This window comes from Taudactylus pleione, unplaced genomic scaffold (genome assembly GCF_031769625.1).
Source record: "Taudactylus pleione unplaced genomic scaffold, aTauple2 ptg000351l, whole genome shotgun sequence".
Classification (NCBI taxonomy): Eukaryota; Metazoa; Chordata; class Amphibia; order Anura; family Myobatrachidae; genus Taudactylus; species Taudactylus pleione.
In genome coordinates, this window is record NW_028284752.1 from 58,211 (window position 1) to 83,389 (window position 25,179).

Below are 25,179 nucleotides of genomic sequence, written 5' to 3' on the forward strand. Positions count from 1 at the left end.
AGGTTTACTGTCTGTAATTCTAACTTTGCCAATAGCTCCGGGATTCTGTGCCAATTTTTGATGACCTTGGATAACCTTAATAGTCTTCTGTAAAGTTTGTCGTGCGGGTAAGACTGCCTGAGACATCTATCCTCTTAATATAGAGACCAATTCTTCTGGACATTGCTGGAGGATGTTCATCCTTAGTATAATGGGTGCCACTTTTGCATCACTGGTTTCAGTTACCAGACAGCATTGTCGAGCGAGAGGTTTTTCCAATTTGCACATCGGTCTCCCAGTACCCTACACAGGAGATACCTAGGCCATTACTGGCAATTAATTGTAGCCATGACGGAGGTGGTAATAATAATTGTCCATCCCCCCAGTGTTGGTTGAACTTAGCGAGCTGTATAGTGGTGATCTGTGACCCGGTATCCAGCATGGTAATGTTTCTACGCCGTTGATCAAGATGGGGATAGTGGGACACGGTCCTACATATTGGGGCTGGCTCTCACCGAGGTTCAGGCCCCCATCCTCGGGGTCTCGGAGTTTAAAGACTCAGTGCGATCACAATTCCTTGCGATATGTCCACTTCTCTCACACCTTCTACAGATGGGTCTCCCTTGAGAGTCAAACCTATCGCTGGGTCTTCTCCCATTTGCTCGAGGAGTTTCCCACCTGTCATTCCTGGTTGACCTCCAATCCAAGTTCTGTCGTGTTTGAGGGGGATAGGTATTTCTTGGCTGCTTTAATTGTCGCATTTCTTTGCGCATTTCTGATAATTCGATTGTTTTTTCAGCCAATTGTCCCTTTAAAGCTTGTATGGGGTCCTGAGCTGGTAGTTGAACACTTTGTCCAATGGAATCTCTCGCAGGGCTGTTTTCAGTCCTCGTTGGGTAGGATGTGTCTGGGTACCCTGGCATTTCTGGAAATGCAACTCCTTGTCTCGCACTATTTCCTATCACTTTAATAGCGGCCTCTTTAAAGTCCAAAAAAGTGTGATCTTCCAGTTGCATCCTCAATTGAGTACGGACACTTTCTTTATTTGCGCCCTCAATGAATTGTGAAACCAGGGTCTCGTCAGCATCCCTAATTTCCTGATTGTCAATGGCTTGGATGGCTTTTAAAGCCTCTTGGAGACTCAAGGCATAATCTCGAAGGGTTTCACCCGTCTTTTGGCGTCGACCGTAGAATTTCATTTTTAATTCTGAAACTGTCTTAGTTTCAAAGGTGGTGGACAGTCGTTCTAATATCTGTGACACCTTCTGTCGTTCCACCCGTGGCCATGACGACACTTCTCTAAGAGCAGCTCCCTTGAATTGGCCAATTAGTATTTCTACTTGTTGCTGCTCGCTCACAGGATATAGGCGGAACATGGCTTTGATCTTCTTTTTAAATTCTAATAAGGTAATACGAAATAATACGGCATCGTGATGGGCGACACCAGTGTGGATGGCATTGCTCCACTGGGTGGTGCATTGGATGACGATGAATATTTCTGACTTGGTGAGGCGGATAATAGTCTCCTGCCTGGAGTAGATGCAGAATTCTGGGGTTCCGACATTTTTCTTTTGTTCGTCCTGTTCGTATGACGCCAAATGTAATATACACTTAAAATTTTTAGAACTGAAGTTGCGTGGTGTGATGAGGTTTCTTTCAGTCAATTTGCTTACCAATTTGTTTGATTGTAGTAAGGCTTCGATTCTCAAGGTATTGACTCAATTTCAAGTATCAAAGCAAATTTATTCTCAAATCCTCAAACAGGGCAATTGATACAATGGAACAGTTTATAGCAACATTAATATACAATACCATACATTAATACATTTCAAAAGAAACAATATAATGGACACTTTTCTGAGAATGAAATACACTTTGGTCCAAGTTATATTTATTAATCAGGAACGCAGGATACTCGACCCACCTATGAGAGCAATGAGTTAAACACAAATGGGCATACAACAACATATCCCTGTGCAATGGTTTGACTCTAACAACATTACCAACTATTTTCAGGTGCACCTGAATAAGGTATTACACTAGTCTCTAGTCCCCTCTCTGCATGCACGAGATAATTGGCCACTAGTGTTAGATCAACGTTGCCCGGGTTGGTGAATAGTTCATTAAAGGCAGGGATTAAGTAATCATAGTGCAATACAAAGTCCTGCACGGTTTTTTAGGTAAGAACAATTAGATAGCTGTCTGGCTACCATATTTGTAGTATATCACTTTTCCTTTCAGAAACAGCTAGGGGTCAATTGATGAAAGTCACTGAAGAGCAAGGCCGCCATCAGGGGGGGACTGCTGGGACTGGAGTCCTGGGCCCGCACACTCAGACAGTGAGGGACGGCCCGTCCGCTCCTAACAACTAACCTCTGGGCCAGGCCCTGTAGTCCAATCAGTGTCTTGCCATGCTGCAACAGAACAGTCCCTGCCTCCCTGGATAAACTGGCCGGCTGCAGAGCTCCTCCGTTCGAGCAGCCAATTTGAAGTGTCTGCGCATGTGCAGAAGCAGGGCTGTAGCGAGGACGCTCCAGCCAGCTGCCGACGCCCGTGCGGACTGAGCAGAACCCAGACGACCACCCATGAAGGTAGGTAATATAAAGTGCGGTGAGGGGGAGAAATTAATTAAATATATATGGGTGAGGAGGAATCTTTCCTTAGGGGCTGTCTCCTCTTCTGCCCGCAGCTTCCGGATCTCCTCTCGGGGCCGTCCATGATGAAGTTTCTCCTCCAGGAGGGTGTCTTTCCGGGCAACGCTGGGGTCAGAGTCACGGTGCAGGCTCCTTCCCTTGATCCCGGCATGCATATCCTCCGCACCGGTCCTCCGTGTCTTCGGGCACTTCTCCAGACAGAAAAGTGGGGTCTTCTTGAGGCTGGGCCCTTCGGTCCTCCCAGCTGTCCTCGGCGGCTGTTTTCCCCTGGTCCTCCCTCCGGCAGCCTGGTCTGGTGCGGAGTCCACAGCGGGTCCTTCTCCTATGCCGGCAAGCAGGGACTGGCACCTCTCCACTCCGCTCTCAGGACAGCTCTGGTACGTACCGTCAGCAGTCACCAGCAGGGGAGAGCAGGTGGGTGTACGTGTGAAGGATCCAGCAGACAGGCAAAAAAATGCTGCACGGTCGTGCAGACAATCCTCAGCTCCTCCGGTGATTCTTTCTGCAGGTATGGGCTGCACTTTACCCTAACAGGGCAGCAGGTCCAGCGATCACTCTCCCCACCGCGGGGATCCTCATAGCAGCTCCCTTGTTCTTCCTGCTCCGCAGCCAGCAACTCTCTCCTTCATCAGTCATGCCAGGAACCCCTGGTCCGGTCAGAAATGCCCTTCTTTCTCAGCAGCCGCTTCAGCCCCCATTGGTTAGGGGCCCCTAGTGTAGCCCACCTCTAGGGCCCTCTGCCCTGCAATTTAAGGGGCCAATCAATGGGGGCCCTTTTTAGCGGGCTCACTTAGTTACTAGCCAGCTGAAAATTCTGCTTCCTGGGCAGCGTCACCTACAGTTCAGCCGACAATTACAGGGCTGTGTTATCTGTATAATAAAAAAATTGGGGGACCCCTAGTTGGGCACAAGTTTGGGGGTACCACACACACACACATATATATATATATATATATATATATATATATATATATATATATATATATATATATTGGCTCACAGGAACATATGCCCAGGTGCCCTTCACCCTCCACACAACAAACTTGTGAATATATAAACCAGGTCCGTTGGATCTCATAGGACTAATACTTATCAATGATTCACAGTATTGGTGGCTCCTTTGCTATGACAGATTTCCTCCAAAGCTTTGTTGGAGCAAAGGAGCCACTTATAGCGTGATTTATTGATGTGAATAAGTCCTAAGAGTGACGCCTGTCCTGGTATGTGCATGTATATATATATATATATATATATACACACACATACATACAGGATTAATCACCCTGTGGTTGCCAGGTGGGTGAGCGAGGGAGTATCCCACTCCCTCCACAGACACCGCCCCTCAGCATACCCTCCCCCATTGTAGCTGCTACCAGCCGGCAGGGTGGGGGGGGCCCTGTCTATTTTTTTTAGTCCTGGGCCCCACAGTTTCTGATGGCAGCCCTGCTGAAAAGCAATTGCAGCAATCACTCCTGGCTTCTCTCTCTGTATCTTGGCGGATGATATGGCTGTTCTTTTTACTCACTCTGCCCTTCACAATTCCTCTCAGCTGCCAAATTGGTACTGCAAATGGTATGCTCTTTTTAGAAGAGGGAGCTGTTTAGCTAAAAATTAGCAATTCCACTGTACTTAGGTTATTCTGAGGTAAAAGGGCTGTCACTGCAGGGAGCACTGCATTCCACTGTACTTAGGTTATTCTGGGTTAAAAGGGCTGTCACTGCAGGGAGCACTGCATTCCACTGTACTTAGGTTATTCTGGGGTAAAAGGGCTGTCACTGCAGGGAGCACTGCATTCCACTGTACTTAGGTTATTCTGAGGTAAAAGGGCTGTCACTGCAGAGAGCACTGCATTCCACTGTACTTAGGTTATTCTGGGTTAAAAGGGCTGTCACTGCAGGGAGCACTGCATTCCACTGTACTTAGGTTATTCTGGGGTAAAAAGGCTGTCACTGCAGGTAGCACTGCATTCCACTGTACTTAGGTTATTCTGGGGTAAAAGGGCTGTCACTGCAGAGAGCACTGCATTCCACTGTACTTAGGTTATTCTGAGGTAAAAGGGCTGTCACTGTAGGGAGCACTGCATTCCACTGTACTTAGGTTATTCTGGGGTAAAAGGGCTATCAGTATGCATATTTACTTTTGCTGGTGTGAGTGGCAAAAGTCTGACTGAGTGGGGCTCTCTAGTTCTGTGCTAATGGGCATGCATCAGTGTATTTATAAGGTGCTGAGGTGTTAATGAAGGGATCACTGACAGACCTGTTCCGTTTATTTCTCACAGCCCAGCACCCAGGACAGTGTTCCTCTCTTCAGTCCAGCCCCAGCCGTCAGTCACTCGGAATAGGAGGGTTGTGGAGACGGCCCCCCGACGACACTGCTTCCTCCGGCAATGCCTCCTGGTTTCCTGTCAGCCCTGGTCCCAGCACTCACGTTGCGGAAGGCAGCGAATCCGCTTATCAGCTCCCGGTAAGTCGCGCTCCCTTCACAGTTTTCCACTCCGCACCGCTCTCCTCAGAGGCTTCCCTCAGGCTACACACACCCAGCATTCCCTGCGGCGGCGCTCTTATACTAGCGGTTGCATGCTGGTCATTTTCCCGCTGACCGCACGCACCGCAGTGGTCAGTGGTTGCCTTCATTACTCTAGGGGGGAAAAGGATTGTCCCCTTTGTTGCTGTTGAGCTGATCCGCGGCTGACTGCGTGCCCATTAGTTTCCTATGTCCGGCGCGGGCTGCAGGCTCCATTCTCCCTCAATAAAGGGATAGTCTTTATGCAGTTAAACTGGACATGACTTGTACTTGGGACCACAGTATATACGAATAATAACTTGCCCTCGACTGATACAAGTAAGGCAACACACTTATGTATACATCAAATAGCCTATTTCTTTTTGTTATAAACATTGTGTAAATATATTAATTAACTTAACCTTAAAGGGCAATGCATCTTATATCATTTATTTACTGTGTACATATATGATCTTGGGTCATAAACACTTTAGGGGTATCACATTCCTCCCCGCTAGAATGATGCATGTCCCCATGCATCCGCATTTTCTAATAAATCTGAACCACTATTTCTTTTGCAACAACTGTAGCAACTATAACTTTAACACAGTATTTACACATGTAACACTTTTTCACTTGGTTATTTGTCTTTTACAGCTTCAACAGTCAATAGCTGCCCTATGGCCTGTACCGGATGGGTAGTATTCCCTTGGTAGCTCTGGTAGACCTTCGGAGTTCAGGAACTTTGAACATGTCTTCATAAGCAATTTCAGGCTGTTCATTTTCCCTTGATTCTTCAACTGCAGGGTTAAAACGACCATGGACTACCGGCCAGTACATGCTCGTCATACGTTTCAGGGTATCACCTGGCTATGATTCGGCTTCATTTCCTAGAACAGGTGACATTTTTTCAGGTTTAGTTTCAGGCTCTCCTCCCGAGCCTTGACAGAGTTTCAGTTGGTCTCGATGAACTAATTTTTCCAGGGACCCATTCTCTTGTCTAATTTTATAGGTCGGAATCTCGGCATTGGGGATTTCAGTGATTTTGTATAGAATGGGTTCCCATCTTGAATCCAGCTTACTGTGCCATTGATTGTTTTTTTCCATACTTTATCTCCCACTTTTAAAGGTTTAGCATGTGCTTTCAAATTGTAGTATTCCTGCTGTCGCTTCCTCTCGATTTCCATGTGTTGATCCACCAATGCCTGAGCTGTTTTTAACCAATTTTGATGCTCTTGGACCCATTCAGTCCTGGGGTATGTATCCAAACTGAGGGTTTCAGGTACATTTAATTGGAGATCAACTGGTAACTTCCCGGGTCGCCCAAAGAGCAGATAGTAAGGAGTGTATCCGGTGGTACACCGCCCACACCAGAGCCAGGAATTCTAGTTTGACCGCCCACACCAGAGCCAGGAATTCTAGTTTGAAGGCACTGTAATTTTCATCGTTTCTCTCAGTTTTTCTCAAACTTCTGCTGGCATATGCTATTTTCCGTTCTCGGCCATCTTTTACCTGGGATAGTACAGCACCTAATCCTTGTTTGCTGGTATCAGTGTAGAGACGAAATGGTTTACTATAGTCCGGGTACGCCAGCAGAGGGGCCTCAGTCAGAATTTTTTTAAGCTGGTCAAATGCGGCCTGTCGCTCCTCTGTCCAGGGCTGCCCATGGACTATGACTTTCTTGGATAATGCCAGAAGCTCGCACGTCATCCAACAGCTTCCGCACGGTTTGATATAAACCTGGAGCCAGTGGTCGATGCCGCTCTTTTACAGGTGGATGATCTCCAGTGATTATATCATGTTGGATCTCTGTCACCGCTCCTAGGTCAAGTTGGACCCTGGCTTAAAGCTTCTGAATTTTCCCTAGCTAGGTTAAGAGCTCCCAGTCGATGTTGTTATATATGTACATCAGTTCGGCCAACAAGGTGGGCCACTCTTGTCTTTGTAGTGTCGGGAGAGCTTGTAGCATATTAATCACTGTCCCGTTCATCCTCTCACAAGCTCCATTCCCTTGGGGATTATAGGCGGTGGTTCGCATTTTTTTGCATCCATATAGCACACACAGCTCCTTGAACAACTGGGATTCAAAAGCTGGGCCTTGATCTGTTAGAATTTTAGAGGGGTATCCATAAGGATGGACAAAGGCTCAACAGAAAAGTTCTGCTGTTGTTTTGGCGGATAGATCCCGAATGGGGAGAACGACTGCAAACTTGGTATAATGATCCAGCATTGTGAGGGCGTACTGGTATCCCAATCGACTTGTTTCCAGTTTTATGTGATCGATGGACACCACCTCCAGGGGTTGCCAACTGATAATGGGATGAAGAGGTGCTTTCTGGTCATGGATAGGAGGTTGGCGAGCACTGCAAATGGAGCAACTTTCCACATCTTTCCGGAGGTTGTTCCAGTAAAATCTGGTCCGGAGATTCGCTTCGGTCTTCTGGTACCCGAAGTGGCCTGACTCATCATGGTAAGCTTTTAACACCCTGTTGACTGTTGATTTCGGCACCACAATTTGTGTGATCAGAGAGTGGGTTTTTGGATCTGTACTTTGCAGGACAATGGTATCTCCATGAATCTCTAATTTTTCTCTCTGTCGCCACAATTGTACCAATTCCGGCTCTGCTACTTGTCTTTCAAACTTAGTCATGCCTTGTCGCGTGAGCATCATCCTTTTTAATCTCCGGAAGGAGGGATATTCATCTTGCCATTGTGCCCACTCATTTTAATTTTCTGTCATTCTTGGTGGAATGTTTTCTGCTGCACCTATAGTTAATGCATTCTGCTTTGAAACTCTTCCAGGTAGATTGAAGTTTGGGATTTCTATTTCTTCCCAAGGATCATCTTCTGTGAATTCTTTCGCTTCACCAGGAATTCGCGATAGGGCATCGGCATTAATGTTACTGCGGCCACTCCGATATTGAATCCGATAATTATAATTGGCTAGACGGGAGGACTATCTTTGTTCCAAAGCTCCCAGTTTTGCAGTGGACTGATGTGCCAGGGGGTTACAGTCAGTATATGCAATGAAAGGGGTTGTAGCAAGATAATCTCAGAATTTTTCTGTGACCGCCCACACCAGAGCCAGGAATTCTAGTTTGAAGGCACTGTAATTTTCGTCGTTTCTCTCAGTTTTTCTCAAACTTCTGCTGGCATATGCTATTTTCCGTTCTCGGACATCTTTTACCTGGGATAGTACAGCACCTAATCCTTGTTTGCTGGTATCAGTGTAGAGACGAAATGGTTTACTATAGTCCGGGTACGCCAGCAGAGGGGCCTCAGTCAGAATTTTTTTAAGCTGGTCAAATGCGGCCTGTCGCTCCTCTGTCCAGGGCTGCCCATGGACTATGACTTTCTTGGATAATGCCAGAAGCTCGCATGTCATCCAACAGCTTCCGCACGGTTTGATATAAACCTGGAGCCAGTGGTCGATGCCGCTCTTTTACAGGTGGATGATCTCCAGTGATTATATCATGTTGGATCTCTGTCACCGCTCCAAGGTCAGTTGGACCCTGGCTAAAAGCCTCTGAATTTTCCCTAGCTAGGTTAAGAGCTCCCAGTCGATGTTCTTCAGAGGTGCCACTATCCCCTATTTGAAGTTCATCCCACCACGCCTTCTCAATTTTAGGTTCGACCTTGATAGAAGCCATTAATTCCTTCTGCTGGACACTAAAACTGAGGTTAACGACATCCTGGAAAGTAGTCCACATCAGTTTAGCCATAGGTTGGTTCCGGTATAATTTAACTCGGCAGTTATGAGGGTTCAGAATACGTATGGGTACTCTACCATTCTTTACAGTCACTAGAGCACTTGCTACCAAGACGTCGCAACTGGCAGAAATGACACTTGGTTCAATGAAAGCCTCGTAATCCTGTCCGCTGGGGCCATGGCAAGTTTTTCCCCACACTATGGTCTCTGAGTTTGGCTGGAGTTTGACAGGTTTACTGTCTGTAATTCTAACTCTGCCAATAGCTCCGGGATTCTGTGCCAATTTTTGATGACCTTGGATAACCTTAATAGTCTTCTGTAAAGTTTGTCGTGCGGGTAAGACTGCCTGAGACATCTCTCCTCTTAATATAGAGACCAATTCTTCTGGACATTGCTGGAGGATGTTCATCCCTAGTACAACGGGTGCCACTTTTGCATCACTGGTTTCAGTTACCAGACAGCCTTGTCGAGCGAGAGGTTTTTCCAATTTGCACATCGGTCTCCCAATACCCTACACAGGAGATACCTAGGCCATTACTGGCAATTAATTGTAGCCATGACGGAGGTGGTAATAATAATTGTCCATCCCCCCAGTGTTGGTTGAACTTAGCGAGCTGTATAGTGGTGATCTGTGACCCGGTATCCAGCATGGCTAATGTTTCTACGTCGTTGATCAAGATGGGGATAGTGGGACACGGTCCTACATATTTGGGCCACCATTCTTCCGGATGAGGATCTACTCCGCCGGCTCTCCCCGAGGTTCGGGCCTCCATCCTCGGGGTCTCGGAGTTTAAAGACTCAGTGCAATCACAATTCCTTGCGATATGTCCACTTCTCTCACACCTTCTACAGATGGGTCTCCCTTGAGAGTCAAACCTATCGCTGGGTCTTCTCCCATTTGCTCGAGGAGTTTCCCACCCGTCATTCCTGGTTGACCTCCAATCCGAGTTCTGTCGTGCTCGAGGGGGAGAGGTATTTCTTGGCTGCTTTAATTGTCGCATTTCTTTGCGCATTTCTGATAATTCGATGGTTATTTCAGCCAATTGTCCCTTTAAAGCTTGTATGGGGTCCTGAGCTGGTAGTTGAACACTTTGTCCAATGGAATCTCTCGCAGGGCTGTTTTCAGTCCTCGTTGGGTAGGATGTGTCTGGGTACCCTGGCATTTCTGGAAATGCAACTCCTTGTCTCGCACTATTTCCTATCACTTTAATAGCGGCCTCTTTAAAGTCCAAAAAAGTGTGATCTTCCAGTTGCATCCTCAATTGAGTACGGACACTTTCTTTATTTGCGCCCTCAATGAATTGTGAAACCAGGGTCTCGTCAGCATCCCTAATTTCCTGATTGTCAATGGCTTGGATGGCTTTTAAAGCCTCTTGGAGACTCAAGGCATAATCTCGAAGGGTTTCACCCGTCTTTTGGCGTCGACTGTAGAATTTCATTTTTAATTCTGAAACTGTCTTAGTTTCAAAGGTGGTGGACAGTCGTTCTAATATCTGTGACACCTTCTGTCGTTCCACCCGCGGCCATGACGACACTTCTCTAAGAGCAGCTCCCTTGAATTGGCCAATTAGTATTTCTACTTGTTGCTGCTCGCTCACAGGATATAGGCGGAACATGGCTTTGATCTTCTTTTTAAATTCTAATAAGGTAATACGAAATAATACGGCATCGTGATGGGCGACACCAGTGTGGATGGCATTGCTCCACTGGGTGATGCATTGGATGACGATGAATATTTCTGACTTGGTGAGGCAGATAATAGTCTCCTGCCTGGAGTAGATGCAGAATTCTGGGGTTCCGACATTTTTCTTTTGTTCATCCTGTTCGTATGACGCCAAATGTAATATACACTTAAAATTTTTAGAACTGAAGTTGCGTGGTGTGATGAGGTTTCTTTCAGTCAATTTGCTTACCAATTTGTTTGATTGTAGTAAGGCTTCGATTCTCAAGGTATTGACTCAATTTCAAGTATCAAAGCAAATTTATTCTCAAATCCTCAAACAGGGCAATTGATACAATGGAACAGTTTATAGCAACATTAATATACAATACCATACATTAATACATTTCAAAAGAAACAATATAATGGACACTTTTCTGAGAATTAAATACACTTTGGTCCAAGTTATATTTATTAATCAGGAACGCAGGACACTCGACCCACCTATGAGAGCAATGAGTTAAACACAAATGGGCATACAACAACATATCCCTGTGCAATGGTTTGACTCTAACAACATTACCAACTATTTTCAGGTGCACCTGAATAAGGTATTACACTAGTCTCTAGTCCCCTCTCTGCATGCACGAGATTATTGGCCACTAGTGTTAGATCAACGTTGCCCGGGTTGGTGAATAGTTCATTAAAGGCAGGGATTAAGTAATCCTAGTGCAATACAAAGTCCTGCACGGTTTTTTAGGTAAGAACAATTAGATACCTGTCTGCCTACTGTATTTGTAGTATATCACTTTCCCTTTCAGAAACCGCTAGGGGTCAATTGATGAAAGTCCCTGAAGAGCAAGGCCGCCATCAGGGGGGGACTGCTGGGACTGGAGTCCCGGGCCCGCACCCTCAGACAGTGAGGGAGGGCCCGTCCGCTCCTAACAACTAACCTCTGGGCCAGGCCCCGTAGTCCAATCAGTGTCTTGCCATGCTGCAACAGAACAGTCCCTGCCTCCCTGGATAAACTGGCCGGCTGCAGAGCTCCTCCGTTCGAGCAGCCAATTTGAAGTGTCTGCGCATGTGCAGAAGCCGGGCTATAGCGAGGACGCTCCAGCCAGCTGCCGAGGCCCGTGCAGACTGAGCAGAACCCAGACGACCACCCATGAAGGTAGGTAATATAAAGTGCGGTGAGGGGGAGAAATTAATAAAATATATATGGGGTGAGGAGGAATCTTTCCTTAGGGGCTGTCCCCTCTTCTGCCCGCAGCTTCCGGATCTCCTCTCGGGGCCGTCCATGATGAAGTTTCTCCTCCAGGAGGGTGTCTTTCCGGGCAATGCTGGGATCAGAGTCACGGTGCGGGCTCCTTCCCTTGATCCCGGCATGCATATCCTCCGCACCGGTCTTCCGTGTCTTCGGGCACTTCTCCAGACAGAAAAGTGGGGTCTTCTTGAGGCTGGGCCCTTCGGTCCTCCCAGCTGTCCTCGGCGGCAGTTTTCCCCTGGTCCTTCCTCTGGCAGCCTGGTCTGGTGCGGAGTCCATGGCGGGTCCTTCTCCTATGCCGGCAAGCAGGAACGGGCACCTCTCCACTCCGCTCTCAGAGCAGCTCTGGTACGTACCGTCAGCAGTCACCAGCAGGGGAGAGCAGGTGGGTGTGCGTGTGAAGGATCCGGCAGACAGGCAAAAAAATGCCGCACGGTCGTGCAGACAATCCTCAGCTCCTCCGGTGATTGCTTTTGCAGGTATCGGCTGCACTTCACCCTAACAGGGCAGCAGGTCCAGCGATCACTCTCCCCACCGCGGGGATCCTCATAGCAGCTCCTTTGTTCTTCCTGCTCCGCAGGCAGCAACTCTCTCCTTCATCAGCCATGCCAGGAACCCCTGGTCCGGTCAGAGCTGCCCTTCTTTCTCAGCAGCAGCTTCAGCCCCCCATTGGTTAGAGGCCCCTAGTGTAGCCCACCTCTAGGGCCCTCTGCCCTGCAATTTAAGGGGCCAATCAATGGGGGCCTTTTTTAGCGGGCTCACTCAGTTACTAGCCAGCTGAAAATTCTGCTTCCTGGGCAGCGTCACCTACAGTTCAGCCGACAATTACAGGGCTGTGTTATCTGAATAATAATAAAATTGGGGGACCCCTAGGTGGGCACAAGTTTGGGGGTACCACACACACACACACATATATATATATATATATATATATATACATACATTGGCTCACAGGAACATATGCCCAGGTGCCCTCCACCCTCCACACAACAAACTTGTGAATATATAAACCAGGTCCGTTGGATCTCATAAGACTTATACTTATCAATGATTCACAGTATTGGTGGCTCCTTTGCTATGACAGATTTCCTCCAAAGCTTTGTTGGAGCAAAGGAGCCACTTATAGCGTGATTTATTGATGTGAATAAGTCCTAAGAGTGACGCCTGTCCTGGTATGTGCATGTATATATATATATATATATATATATATATACACACACATACATACAGGATTAATCACCCTGTGGTTGCCAGGTGGGTGAGCGAGGGAGTATCCCAGACCCTCCACAGACACCGCCCCTCAGCAGACCCTCCCCCATTGTGGCTGCTACCAGCCGGCAGGGTGGGGGGGGGCCCTGTCTATTTTTTTAGTCCTGGGCCCCACAGTTTCTGATGGCAGCCCTGCTGAAGAGCAATTGCAGCAATCACTCCTGGCTACTCTCTCTGTACCCTGGTGGATCATATGGCTGTTCTTTTTACTCACTCTGCCCTTCACAATTCCTCTCAGCTGCCAAATTGGTACTGCAAACGGTATGGCCTTTTTAGAAGAGGGAGCTGTTTAGCTAAAAATTAGCAATTCCACTGTACTTAGGTTATTCTGAGGTAAAAGGGCTGTCACTGCAGGGAGCACTGCATTCCACTGTACTTAGGTTATTCTGAGGTAAAAGGGCTGTCACTGCAGGGAGCACTGCATTCCACTGTACTTAGATTATTCTGGGGTAAAAGGGCTGTCACTGCAGGGAGCACTGCATTCCACTGTACTTAGGTTATTCTGAGGTAAAAGGGCTGTCACTGCAGAGAGCACTGCATTCCACTGTACTTTGGTTATTCTGAGGTAAAAGGGCTGTCACTGCAGGGAGCACTGCATTCCACTGTACTTAGGTTATTCTGGGGTAAAAGGGCTGTCACTGCAGGGAGCACTGCATTCCACTGTACTTAGATTATTCTGGGGTAAAAGGGCTGTCACTGCAGGGAGCACTGCATTCCACTGTACTTAGGTTATTCTGGGGTAAAAGGGCTGTCACTGCAGGGAGCACTGCATTCCACTGTACTTAGGTTATTCTGAGGTAAAAGGGCTGTCACTGCAGGGAGCACTGCATTCCACTGTACTTAGGTTATTCTGGGGTAAAAGGGCTGTCACTGCAGAGAGCACTGCATTCCACTGTACTTAGGTTATTCTGAGGTAAAAGGGCTGTCACTGCAGGGAGCACTGCATTCCACTGTACTTAGATTATTCTGAGGTAAAAGGGCTGTCACTGCAGGGAGCACTGCATTCCACTGTACTTAGATTATTCTGAGGTAAAAGGGCTGTCACTGCAGGGAGCACTGCATTTCACTGTACTTAGGTTATTCTCAGGTAAAAGGGCTGTCACTGCAGGGAGCACTGCATTCCACTGTACTTAGGTTATTCTGAGGTAAAAGGGCTGCCAGTATGCTTATTTACTTTTGCTGGTGTGAGTGTAACACAGTCTTGGTACTCTAACTATAATGCTGCACTGAGCCTTTTGTAACTCTCCTGAAGTGTCAAGGCAAAGTCTGCCTGAATGGGGCTCTCTGGCTCTGTGCTAATGGGCATGCATCAGTGTATTTATAAGGTGCTGAGGTGTTAATGAAGGGATCACTGACAGACCTGTTCCGTTTATTTCTCATAGCCCAGCACCCAGGACAGTGTTCCTCTCTTCAGTCCAGCCCCAGCTGTCAGTCACTCGGAATGGGAGGGTTGTGGAGGAGGCCCCCCGATGACACTGCTTCTTTCGGCAATGCCTCCTGGTTTCCTGTCAGCCCTGGTCCCAGCACTCATGTTGCGGAAGGCAGCGGATCCGCTTATCAGCTCCCGGTAAGTCGCGCTCCCTTCACAGGGTTTCCACTCCGCACCGCTCTCCTCAGAGGCTTCCCTCAGGCTACACACACCCAGCATTCCATGCGGCGACTCTCTTATACTAGCGATCGCATGAAAGTAATTTTTCCGCTGACCGCACGCGCCGCACTGGTCACTGGTTGCCTTCATTACTCTAGGGGGGAAAAGGGTTCTCCCATTGGTTGCCGTTGAGTTGGTCCGCGGCTGACCGTGTGCCCATTAGTTTACTATGTCTGGCGCGGGCTGCAGGCTCCATTCTCCCTCAATAAGGGAGTAGTCTTTATGCAGTTAAACTGGACATTACTTGTACTTGGGACCACAGTATATACGAATAATAACTAGCCCTCGACTGATACAAGCAAGGCAACACACTTATGTATACATCAATCAGCCTATTTCTTTTTGTTATAATCATTGTGTAAATATATTAATTAACTTAACCTTAAAGGGCAATGCATCTTATATCATTTATTTACTGTGTATATACTGTATATAATCTTGGGTCATAAACACTTTAGGGGTATCACAAGAGCGCAAGACAGAGGGAGGGAAAGAGAGGGAGAAAAGAAGGTACTGATAGAGCGCGTGCACACTACCTGTCGCAGCATCAGATTTCTATTGGGGGGGGCACTTTATAGTGCATTGCCGGTTGTGTACAGCGGAAATGTCTGTGACTGACGTTCTTCACACACATATCCGATCTGCTATGCAGCACAGCAGATGACAGATATATCTGTCATGTGCTGGTGTGTACGGGCGATCTTCTGATCGCCTGTACACATTCTGCAAGGACCCAGCAGTGATTGACAGCTCAACTGGGCAGGCAATTTAAATTCTTAGTTGAGCTGTCAAGCACGGCACATTTTGCAGATGATTGATAAGTGTGTATACACTTACCCGTCGACCTAAGGTGTACCCAACTTTATACTAGAGATGAGCGGTTCGGATTCTGTGGAATCCGAACCGCTCTGAACATAGGGGAGCCGAGTCCACTCAAACCCTGTTCGGGTGTTCCCCACCTGACTCGGATCCCCATTTGGGCAGAACAGTGGCCTCCTGATATCAGATTCTCGCAAGGGCTCCGCTAGTGTAGGGCAGAACGTTGTGATAGCGGTCTGCCCTACAAAGAAACAAACGCACAGCCACCAGCGGCAGCTGTGTGTTTGTAATAGCAGCCAATGAGAGTCAGGCAGACTCTCATTGGCTGCTGCGTCCCCGCAGGGAGCCGGCTGGGGCCGGCTCCCCCCCTCTGCGGATGATGGGAGAGAAGTCACGAGTGACGTCTCTCCCATAGTGCAGAGAGGAGCGGACGGCTGCGGTCACAAGCAGGAGCGGGGATTCAGGTAAGTTTTTTTTTCTGTGTAAGGCGGCGCTACTGGGGGCACAACTACTGGGGGCATAATACAAGGGGCACAACTACTGGGGGCATACTACTGGGAACATACTACTAGGGGCACTACTACTGGGGGTATACTACTACAGACACTACTACTAGGGGCATACTACTAGGGGCACTACTAATGGGGGCATACTACTGAGGGCACTGCATAGGGGGCACTACTACTGAGGGCATTGTGTAAGGGACACCACTGCTGGAGGCATTGTGTAAGGGACACTATTGCTATGGGCATTGTATAAGGGGCACTACTACTGTGAGCATTGTATAAGGGGCATTACTACTGTGGGCTTTGTGTATAAGGGTCACTAATGTGGGCATTGTGTAAAAGGAGCACTACTGTGAGTCGTAACATAAATAAGAGACTACTTTATGGTGTAATGTGAATCAGGGGCACTATGTGCGGTGTAATGTGAATAAGATTGTGTGCTGTGACTCCTTGGGCCGTAGCCACCTGTGTATACAAGTACTGTGACTTTGCTGGGTAGGTGGGAGGGCCCAAGGACCATTCCATGTTGCACTACCTTTCATTTCTGCCACTGCTGTGTGGCAATGTGTCATAGATGTGCCTTAAACTGTGGTGTCTGTGCCGCTGCTCTGTCGCTTGGTAACCACGCAGCTCACTGCAACCTTTGGCCAATAATGGTGAAAACTATAATTTAAACTGTGAGGTGGTCTAAATTGGCTGGAAATGACTGGAAATTAATGTTATTGAGGTTAATAATACTCTAGAGAGAAAAAAACAAAACAATTTATGTGATTTTAGCTTTTTTTTCAAAATTTTTGTAAAAAATCCAAATCTAGTCACCGCAGTTTGGGAAATCCAAATCCAAAGCCGGACGATGAATTAGAACCAAATCCAAATCGGGCAAAAATTTTCTGGCGCACATCCCTACTTTATACATAACAAAAATATATACACAAATAATATTTACACATTGGGGAGAATTTACGAATCAGCGGCTTCTATAAGCCGCTGCTTCCTGGCAGGTTGCAAGTAACTATTTAAAACGGCACCTGCAGTCAGTGTTACGCACACCGGGCTTTAGACTGACTGCGGGTGCAGATTTAAATATAGACCTGCAACATGCCGGGAAGCAGCAGCTTACAGAAGCCGCTGCTTCGTAAATTCTCCCCATTGTCTATGTTCAACATCAATACTCCCCACCCCTTCCATCTTAGATTAGAATGTATTCAATAATAATTCTGTTTATTTTTATGCTTTGTATATAACAATAACACTCCTTTATTTCATCTAATCACAGATGACGTTGGACTGTGGCCTTCTCCGTACCATCTTGGAGTCTTATAATTTAAGTGTGAATTTATATAATTTTACTACTTAAATTGAATCTTATCATTAAAATTGTCTATGAAGTGTTATTTTCTTCTAAGTCACAACAGTATCAGAGTATACAATAACAAACGTGTAATAGAAATGGATTCCCGCACAGGATGTAAGGGAAAGTATTATATTATATTGTGAGCATGGGTGAATGGCTGGTGGTGCTCCTCGTGAGTAAAAGAAATGCAGAATTATATCTCAGAAGCCAAAGTACTCACTTTTTGAGGGCACACTTGACTTAGAAACGTTAATTGGTTAAAATCTAACTTTTATTGTTAATAAAATAAATACTTTTTTTTAATTAATTAACAATAAAAGTCATATTTTAACCAATTAACATTTCTAAATCACGTGTGCCCTCAAAAAGTGAGTACTTTGGCACTATTCTATGTAACTGATGTGAGGTCAGGATACAAGTTGGTAGAAAGGAATACTTTTTTCTAGAGATGAGCGGCTGTGGTTTTCCGAGAAACAAACCCACCCGAACATAGGAGATCCGAGTTGGATCCGAGTCCGGCTCGCTGTTTCCCGCTTAACTCGGAATCCAAAACGAGGCAAAATGTCATCATCCCGCTGTTGGATTCACGGGATTTGGATTGTGTAAAGGTCCCATCGGCGCCATTTTCACTCCTTCTGTGGAGAGTGTACAGAGTAGACATGCTCTGTTCTTCTAGGGTGCAGTCAGTGTCGTTGTCAGTGACTTGTCACTATTTGTTCAAGGGTGCAGTGTTGTCAGGCTGGGGCTGCAGTACATAAAGTGGGGGATGTGCTGCGGTGTCACTCACTGTAGTCCTGTCAATCAAGGGGCAGGGGCTGAAGTACATAAAGGGCTGCTGCTGTGTTGTCCATAATGGGGCTTGGACTGCAGTTCATAAAGGGGTGCTGTGTCGTCCAGGGGTGCTTTTCCCCAGTGTATAAAAAATAAAAGTTAAAATTAAAATCTTATTTTTTTACTCTTTTTTTTGTGTGTGTCCTAGCCAGGTAGTTACTACTTACGCTATTATTGTTTGGTGACACTGCCCGCAGTTTATCATCCACGTAATTGTGACTCTGCAGGTGGTCTGTCCGCACTCTGCTGCTCCGCAGGGGTGCTTTGTTGTCCATAAAAGGGTGCTGTGTGCTGCTGCCTCATCCAGGGGTGCCTTTCCCCAGTGTAAAAAAAATAAGAGTAAAATATAATATTAGCATTCCTCAAAAAATAAAAAATAAAGATCTTTTTTGTGTGTGTGTGTTAGCAAATTAGCTGTGCTGTTATTGTTCAGTGACACTGCCGGCCAGACCACAGTTTATCAGCCACATATTGTGGCACTGTAAGTCATAGCACAGTGTGTTATTCTTATTCATAAAAAATACTGGTGACACTGTAAGTGGTAGCACAGTGTAATATTCAACTTCCTCAATCATGAATAAATTATTAGTCTACACGCCGACTACAAGACCACAACAAAATGCTAAATAACATGTAAAACATAATAACATCACTGAAAGTGGCAGCGCAGTGCGTTATTTTCTTATTCATAAAAAATCTTGTGACATTGTAACTGGTAGCACAGTGTAATATTCAACTTTTCACTTCTTTCCTCAACCGTGAGTAAATTATTAGTCTACACGCCAACTACAAGACCACAACAAAGTGCTAAATAACATGCGTAACATGTAAAACATAATAAAACCCTGAAACCTGCTGAAACCCTGCAAGAAGGAGCTGATATGAAGTGATTCTGCTAAGTATGTCAGACTTGTAGATCAAGTCCTTTATTCGCTTCACCAGGATCCTAGTATTGTCAGGATCTTCCAATCAGAGCAATACATTTTGGCGACTGTGCTGGATCCTAGGTTTAAGTCATTTTAAGGCTACTCTGTGTAAACCTAGAACCCAGGCTAGCAAGGTCTACCGCCACTAACAGCCACCCGTTGTTCCCTTAGAACTAGGAACGTTCACTGGTATTTATATGAATGTCTGGTCTTAAAACTCGGGGTAGTATCGGTTTACAGGAATGCCCAAAGGGAACCAGAGGTAACGTAAGAAATAGGATCAGGAAAAGTCAGTGGGACGGCTAGGGAGCTGATGATGTGGTTTGAGCCGGTATACAAGTTTGGAGAATTTGAAGGTCCGGTTTTGAGAGCCGATGGTGCGGCTTTGGTTTGAGAACTGGTGGTGCGTCTTAGAGCCGGTAGTAGAAGTTGGTGAGATGATGGTGCGGAGTTGTGAGCCGATGATGCAGCTTAGGTGCCAATGGTGCGGCTTTGAGCCGGTAGTAGAAGTTGGTGAACTGATGGTACAACTCTGGGAGTCGATGGTGCAGCTTTGAGAGCTGATGGTGCGGCTTTGGGAGCCGATGGTGTGGCCTTGAGCTGGTAGAAGAAGTTGGTAAACTAATAGTGTGGGTGAGGTGCCGAAGGTGCGGCTTAGAGCCAGTAGTAGAAGTTGGTGAACTGATGGTGCGGCTTTGGGAGCTGATGGTGCGGCTTTGGGAGCCAATGGTGCGGTTTTGAGCCGGTAGAAGAAGTTGGTGAACTTATGGTGCGGCATTGAGAGCCGATGATGCTGCTTAGGTGCTGATGGTGCGGCGTTGAGAGCCAGTAGTAGAAGTTAGTGAACTGATGGTGCAGCTTTGGGCGCCGATGGTGTGACTTTGGAAGCCGATGGTGTAACTTTGAGCCGGTAGAAGTTGGTGAACTGATGGTACCACGTTGAGAGCCGATGATGCATCTTAGGTGCCGATGGTGCGACTTTGAGCCAGTAGTAGAAGTTGGTGAACTGATGGTGCGGCTTTGGGAGCCGATGATGCGGCCTTGGAAGCCAATGGTGTGGCTTTGGATGCCAATGGTGTGGCTTTGAGCCTGTAGATGAAGTAGGTGATCTGATGGTGCGGCTTAGGTGCCGATGATGCGGCTTTGGGAGCCGATGGTGCAGCTTTGGGAGCCAATGGTGCGGCTTTGAGCTGGTAGAAGTAGTTGGTGAACTGATGTTGCTGCTTTGAGAGCCGATGATGTGGCTTAGGTGCCAATGGTGTGGCTTAGAGCCGATAGAAGAAGTTGGTGAACTAATGGTGCATCTTAGGTGTTAATGATGTGGCTTTGGAAGCCAATGGAGTGGCTTGGGAGCTGGTGGCAGCACAGGAACTGCTGGAGTGGCTGGGAAGTCGATGGAATGTCTATGGAGCTGGTGGCAGCACGGGAACTGCTGGAACAGCTGGGAAGCCGATGGAATTGCTTGGGAGCCTGTAACCAGTGACAAGACAATTCTGCTGGAGACACAGGAAACAATATCATGAGAGGATACACATATGCTGACCATGCAGCAGAGCCAAGAGAACCAAAAAGAACTATATACTCGGCGAGGCAGCAGAGGGCCAGCATGCAGAAATAGGTAAGGAAACCTATCAAGCCGTGCTGTGGAAAACATGTGACGTCTGGCGGCATCCAGATTGCCTAGCAACCGATGGAACTAGAACAACAACTCCAGAAGGAGGTAAAATGCTAGGAGACAAGTCGTGACCGCAACTTGTAACAGTACCCCCTCCCGACGCAGGATTAAAGAACCCCCAGAACCTGGTATATAAGGAAAATCCCGGAAGAAAAGTCTCCTCAGCCTAGGATCATGTAAGGCAGTCTCAGGGACCCAGGAGCGTTCCTCCGGGCCATAGCCCTTCCAGTGAACCAAGAACTGTAAATGACCCCTGGAAATCTTAAAGGCCAAGATTTTCTCAACAATACATTCACGTTGATCGTGGATTACAATCGAAGCAGGTCTGGATGGAACTTTGGGCTTGAATTTGACAGAACTGAAGACCGGTTTGAATAAGGATCAGCGGAAGGTGTTGATGCGGAGAGACTTAGGTAATTGAAGCTTCAAAGCTACCGGATTCACCTGAGTAATGATGCAAAACGGTCCAATAAATCTAGGGCCTAATTTCTGAGTAGGTTGGAGAAGCTTAATAAAGGAAAAAACCTCTAGCGCCTCCTATAGATACTGAATGAATAAGTGAAGCAGTGATTATATAGTACAGGTTTATTAATAAATCATGCTAGCTGTTATAAAAACTCACTGACTCACAACATGTAACAAATAACATGGAACTGTATGACATTCAAACATATAGAAATAGAGAAATAAGATAAAAATGGGATGCAGACACGCTAAAATAGCGGATTATTCTGGTCCCTTGTCAGGATCAATATCCAGGAAGTTTTCTTTGGTGGGGAAATGTCTTAAATACAGCACATTTATAGTCCAAAGAGTAAATCCAAGCAAAGGGCGATCAGTTAAAATGTTTGCCGGCAAACTATAGGGTACCTGATACACTGAAGTGATAACGTCCAGGTCCCCCTCCACTGTCATCAACGCATTTCACCTGTCATTAGGCTTCCTCAGGATGGTATGTGGGTCTCACTTCTGCCACCTTATATACCTGCTTGGTCATCACTCTCCGCCCAGCCGTGCTACGTGTACTTCCGGTCGGCGGGCCGTCATATCCGGTTACCTCTTTGTACTGCTTTACGTCTTGCCACTCGTTCTGCACTTCTGATCCATGCGGTCCAGGCTTCACCGTCACTTCCCGTTCAGTCAGGATGCGCCGATCACCTGGTTCTCCCGCGTGGTCGTCTCTGTGCGTTCCATCTAGTATCGTCACTTCCTGTTTGGGAGTTGCCAGGAACCGAGATGGCCGCGTGTAGTTGTATGTTGTCCGTCTCTTAAAGGGGTCCCTTATAATTTATTCATCACATTTGTTCCTATTAGTAATAGGATACAGTGGACTTCCATATTTTATCAAAATAAAAGCCATAATACTTCAAGGTTATTTTCCAGTATAAGTGTTAGTCAAGAGACACTAAAATTTATAAAATAAATGAATAAATAAAAATGGAGATAATAAAAATAATAATAAAGTAAAATAAAAATAAAATTTAAAAATAAAAATAAAGAAAGAGGAAGGGATTACATATAACACCGGACATCACAGACATATATATAACAACAAATGGGCTCTTAATTTGGTATAAAGGAGATGTCTCCGATAGTTTAGAGATCAATGATCTAAGTTCATCCTCAAGTTCTCAAGAAAGGTGCCAAGTCAAAATCAATATTAAGGCCCTTGGGCTGTAGTGTACCTAGTTCAAAAATTAACTTGGTTTCCTCTTTTAGTAGAATATCGTTAAGATTCCCTCCTCTCCATGGAATTTTTATTTGCTTTAGACCCACAAAAGACAATTGGAGGGATCACTATCATGCTTTTCCTGGAAATGCTTAGAGACACTATGATTCTCCTTATTGTTTTTGATGTTATTCAGATGTTCGTTTATGCGTATGGACAATTTACGTATTGTCTTCCCTACATCTACTTCCCTACCTACTATCTTGCCCACAAGGGCAAGATAGTAGGTAGATGATTCCCTTTGAGTCACATGATATTTTGTGTTTGATTTTAAAAACTTTCTTTGTGGTATATGATATGATGTTACATGTAGGTTTGGTGGTGAAGCTTTTAGTCTTTTTACATGCGCTGCATCTTCCACATTTATAGAATCCTGAGATGTTTTCCTGTAGCCATGTATTTCACTCCTCTTTTTCTGTGTAGAGATGACTTCTAACTAGATTATTCCTTATAGTCGGGGCTCTTCTGTACACGATCCTAGGTGTTATTGGTAAAAATGGGCTGAGTTCTTCATCTGCTCTTAGTATGTGCCAATGTTTTCGGAGAGATTTCTCCAGAAGTTTACTTTGTCCAGTGAATTCAGTAATGAAAACTATGTTGTCTTCTCCAGATGCCTGTTTTTTCTCTTTATATTGCAATAAGGTCCTTCTATCTAGTTGGCGGACTTCCTTTTGATCTTTTTCTAAGTTGTCTTTATCGTAGTCCTTATCTTCAAATTGCTGGATTAGCAATCTTGATTGTTTTTCCCAATCTTCCCTTTTAGAGCAATTCCTTCTCAGTCGTTTAAGTTGTCCTTTTGGGATATTGGTTATCCATTTTTGATGGTGATTGCTGTTTGCATTGAGGTAACTATTGCAATCCACTGGTTTTGAGAAGGTTTTGGTTTCGATATTGTTGTTTTCAATAAAAATGGTAAGATCCAGAAAATTGATCTCCGTTTTGCTGATTTCACTGGTGAACACTAGATTATCATGGTTCTGATTTATGGTAGAAATAAAGTTTTCTAGTAACAGTCTCTCTCCATCCCATATAATGATAATGTCATCGATGTACCGTGCCCACATGATGAGGTTTTCGTGATAGATATTGTTCGTCCAGATTGTTTCTTTTTCCCATAGGGAAGTAGATGTAGGGAAGACAATACGTAAATTGTCCATACGCTTAAACGAACATCTGAATAACATCAAAAACAATAAGGAGAATCATAGTGTCTCTAAGCATTTCCAGGAAAAGCACGATAGTGATCCCTCCAAATTGTCTTTTGTGGGTCTAAAGCAAATAAAAATTCCATGGAGAGGAGGGAATCTTAACGATATTCTACTAAAAGAGGAAACCAAGTTAATTTTTGAACTAGGTACACTACAGCCCAAGGGCCTTAATATTGATTTTGACTTGGCACCTTTCTTGAAAACTTGAGGATGAACTTAGATCATTGATCTCTAAACTATTGGAGACATCTCCTTTATACCAAATTAAGAGCCCATTTGTTTTTATATATATGTCTGTGATGTCCGGTGTTATATGTAATCCCTTCCTCTTTCTTTATTTTTATTTTTAAATTTTATTTTTATTTTTATTTTACTTTATTATTATTTTTATTTTCATTATCTTCATTTTTATTTTTATTTATTAATTTATTTTATAAATTTTAGTGTCTCTTGACTAACACTTATACTGGAAAATAACCTTGAAGTATTATGGCTTTTATTTTGATAAAATATGGAAGTCCACTGTATCCTATTACTAATAGGAACAAATGTGATGAATAAATTATAAGGGACCCCTTTAAGAGACGGACAACACACAACTACACGCGGCCTTCTCTGTTCCTGGCAACTCCCAAACAGGAAGTGACGATACTAGATGGAACGCACAGAGACGACCACGCGGGAGAACCAGGTGATCGGCGCATCCTGACTGAACGGGAAGTGACGGTGAAGCCTGGACCGCATGGATCAGAAGTGCAGAACGAGTGGCAAGACGTTAAGCAGTACAAAGAGGTAACCGGATATGATGGCCCGCCGACCGGAAGTACACATAGCACGGCTGGGCGGAGAGTGATGACCAAGCAGGTATATAAGGCGGCAGAAGTGAGACCCACATACCATCCTGAGGAAGCCTAATGACAGGTGAAACGCATTGATGACAGTGGAGGGGGACCTGGACGTTATCACTGCAGTGTATCAGGTACCCTATAGTTTGCCGGCAAACTTTTCAACTGATCGCCCTTTGCTTGGATTTACTCTTTGGACTATAAATGTGCTGTATTTAAGACATTTCCCCACCAAAGAAAACTTCCTGGATATTGATCCTGACAAGGGACCAGAATAATCCGCTATTTTAGTGTGTCTGCATCCCATTTTTATCTTATTTTATTTTATTTCTCTATTTCTATATGTTTGTATGTCATACAGTTCCATGTTATTTGTTACATGTTGTGAGTCAGTGAGTTTTTATAACAGCTAGCATGATTTATTAATAAACCTGTACTATATAATCACTGCTTCACTTATTCATTCAGTATCTATAGGAGGCGCTAGAGGTTTTTTCCTTTATAAATCACATCTATCAGGGAGGGTGAGCCCCTTATTTCTTTCCTCTCAAAGCGATAACCTATAGGATCTGAAAATACTAGCGCTACCTTCACTCTTCCC

The 25,179-nt window shown here is 45.5% G+C and overlaps 1 protein-coding gene across 9 annotated transcripts in view; it reads left to right on the top strand.

The window, feature by feature from the left end:
* The window catches only part of LOC148508691 (uncharacterized), a 96,559-nt gene that overhangs the window by 52,486 nt on the left and 18,894 nt on the right, over nucleotides 1–25,179 (top strand). For 4 of the 9 annotated variants that reach the window (XM_088444192.1, XM_088444189.1, XM_088444190.1 and 1 more), the window contains 7 exons: nucleotides 2,221–2,570; nucleotides 2,669–3,010; nucleotides 4,912–5,096; nucleotides 11,326–11,675; nucleotides 11,775–12,116; nucleotides 14,420–14,604; nucleotides 17,287–17,598. Coding sequence is in view for 7 of the 9 variants with exons in the window: in XM_088444184.1 (XP_088300310.1) it covers nucleotides 2,221–2,351 (131 nt within the window). In the remaining 2 variants the exon portion in view is untranslated. Of the gene's footprint in view, nucleotides 1–2,220; nucleotides 2,571–2,668; nucleotides 3,011–4,911; nucleotides 5,097–11,325; nucleotides 11,676–11,774; nucleotides 12,117–14,419; nucleotides 14,605–17,286; nucleotides 17,599–25,179 lie in introns of those variants that run through there. The other 5 variants (XM_088444191.1, XM_088444186.1, XM_088444185.1 and 2 more) reach the window with 2 other exon arrangements.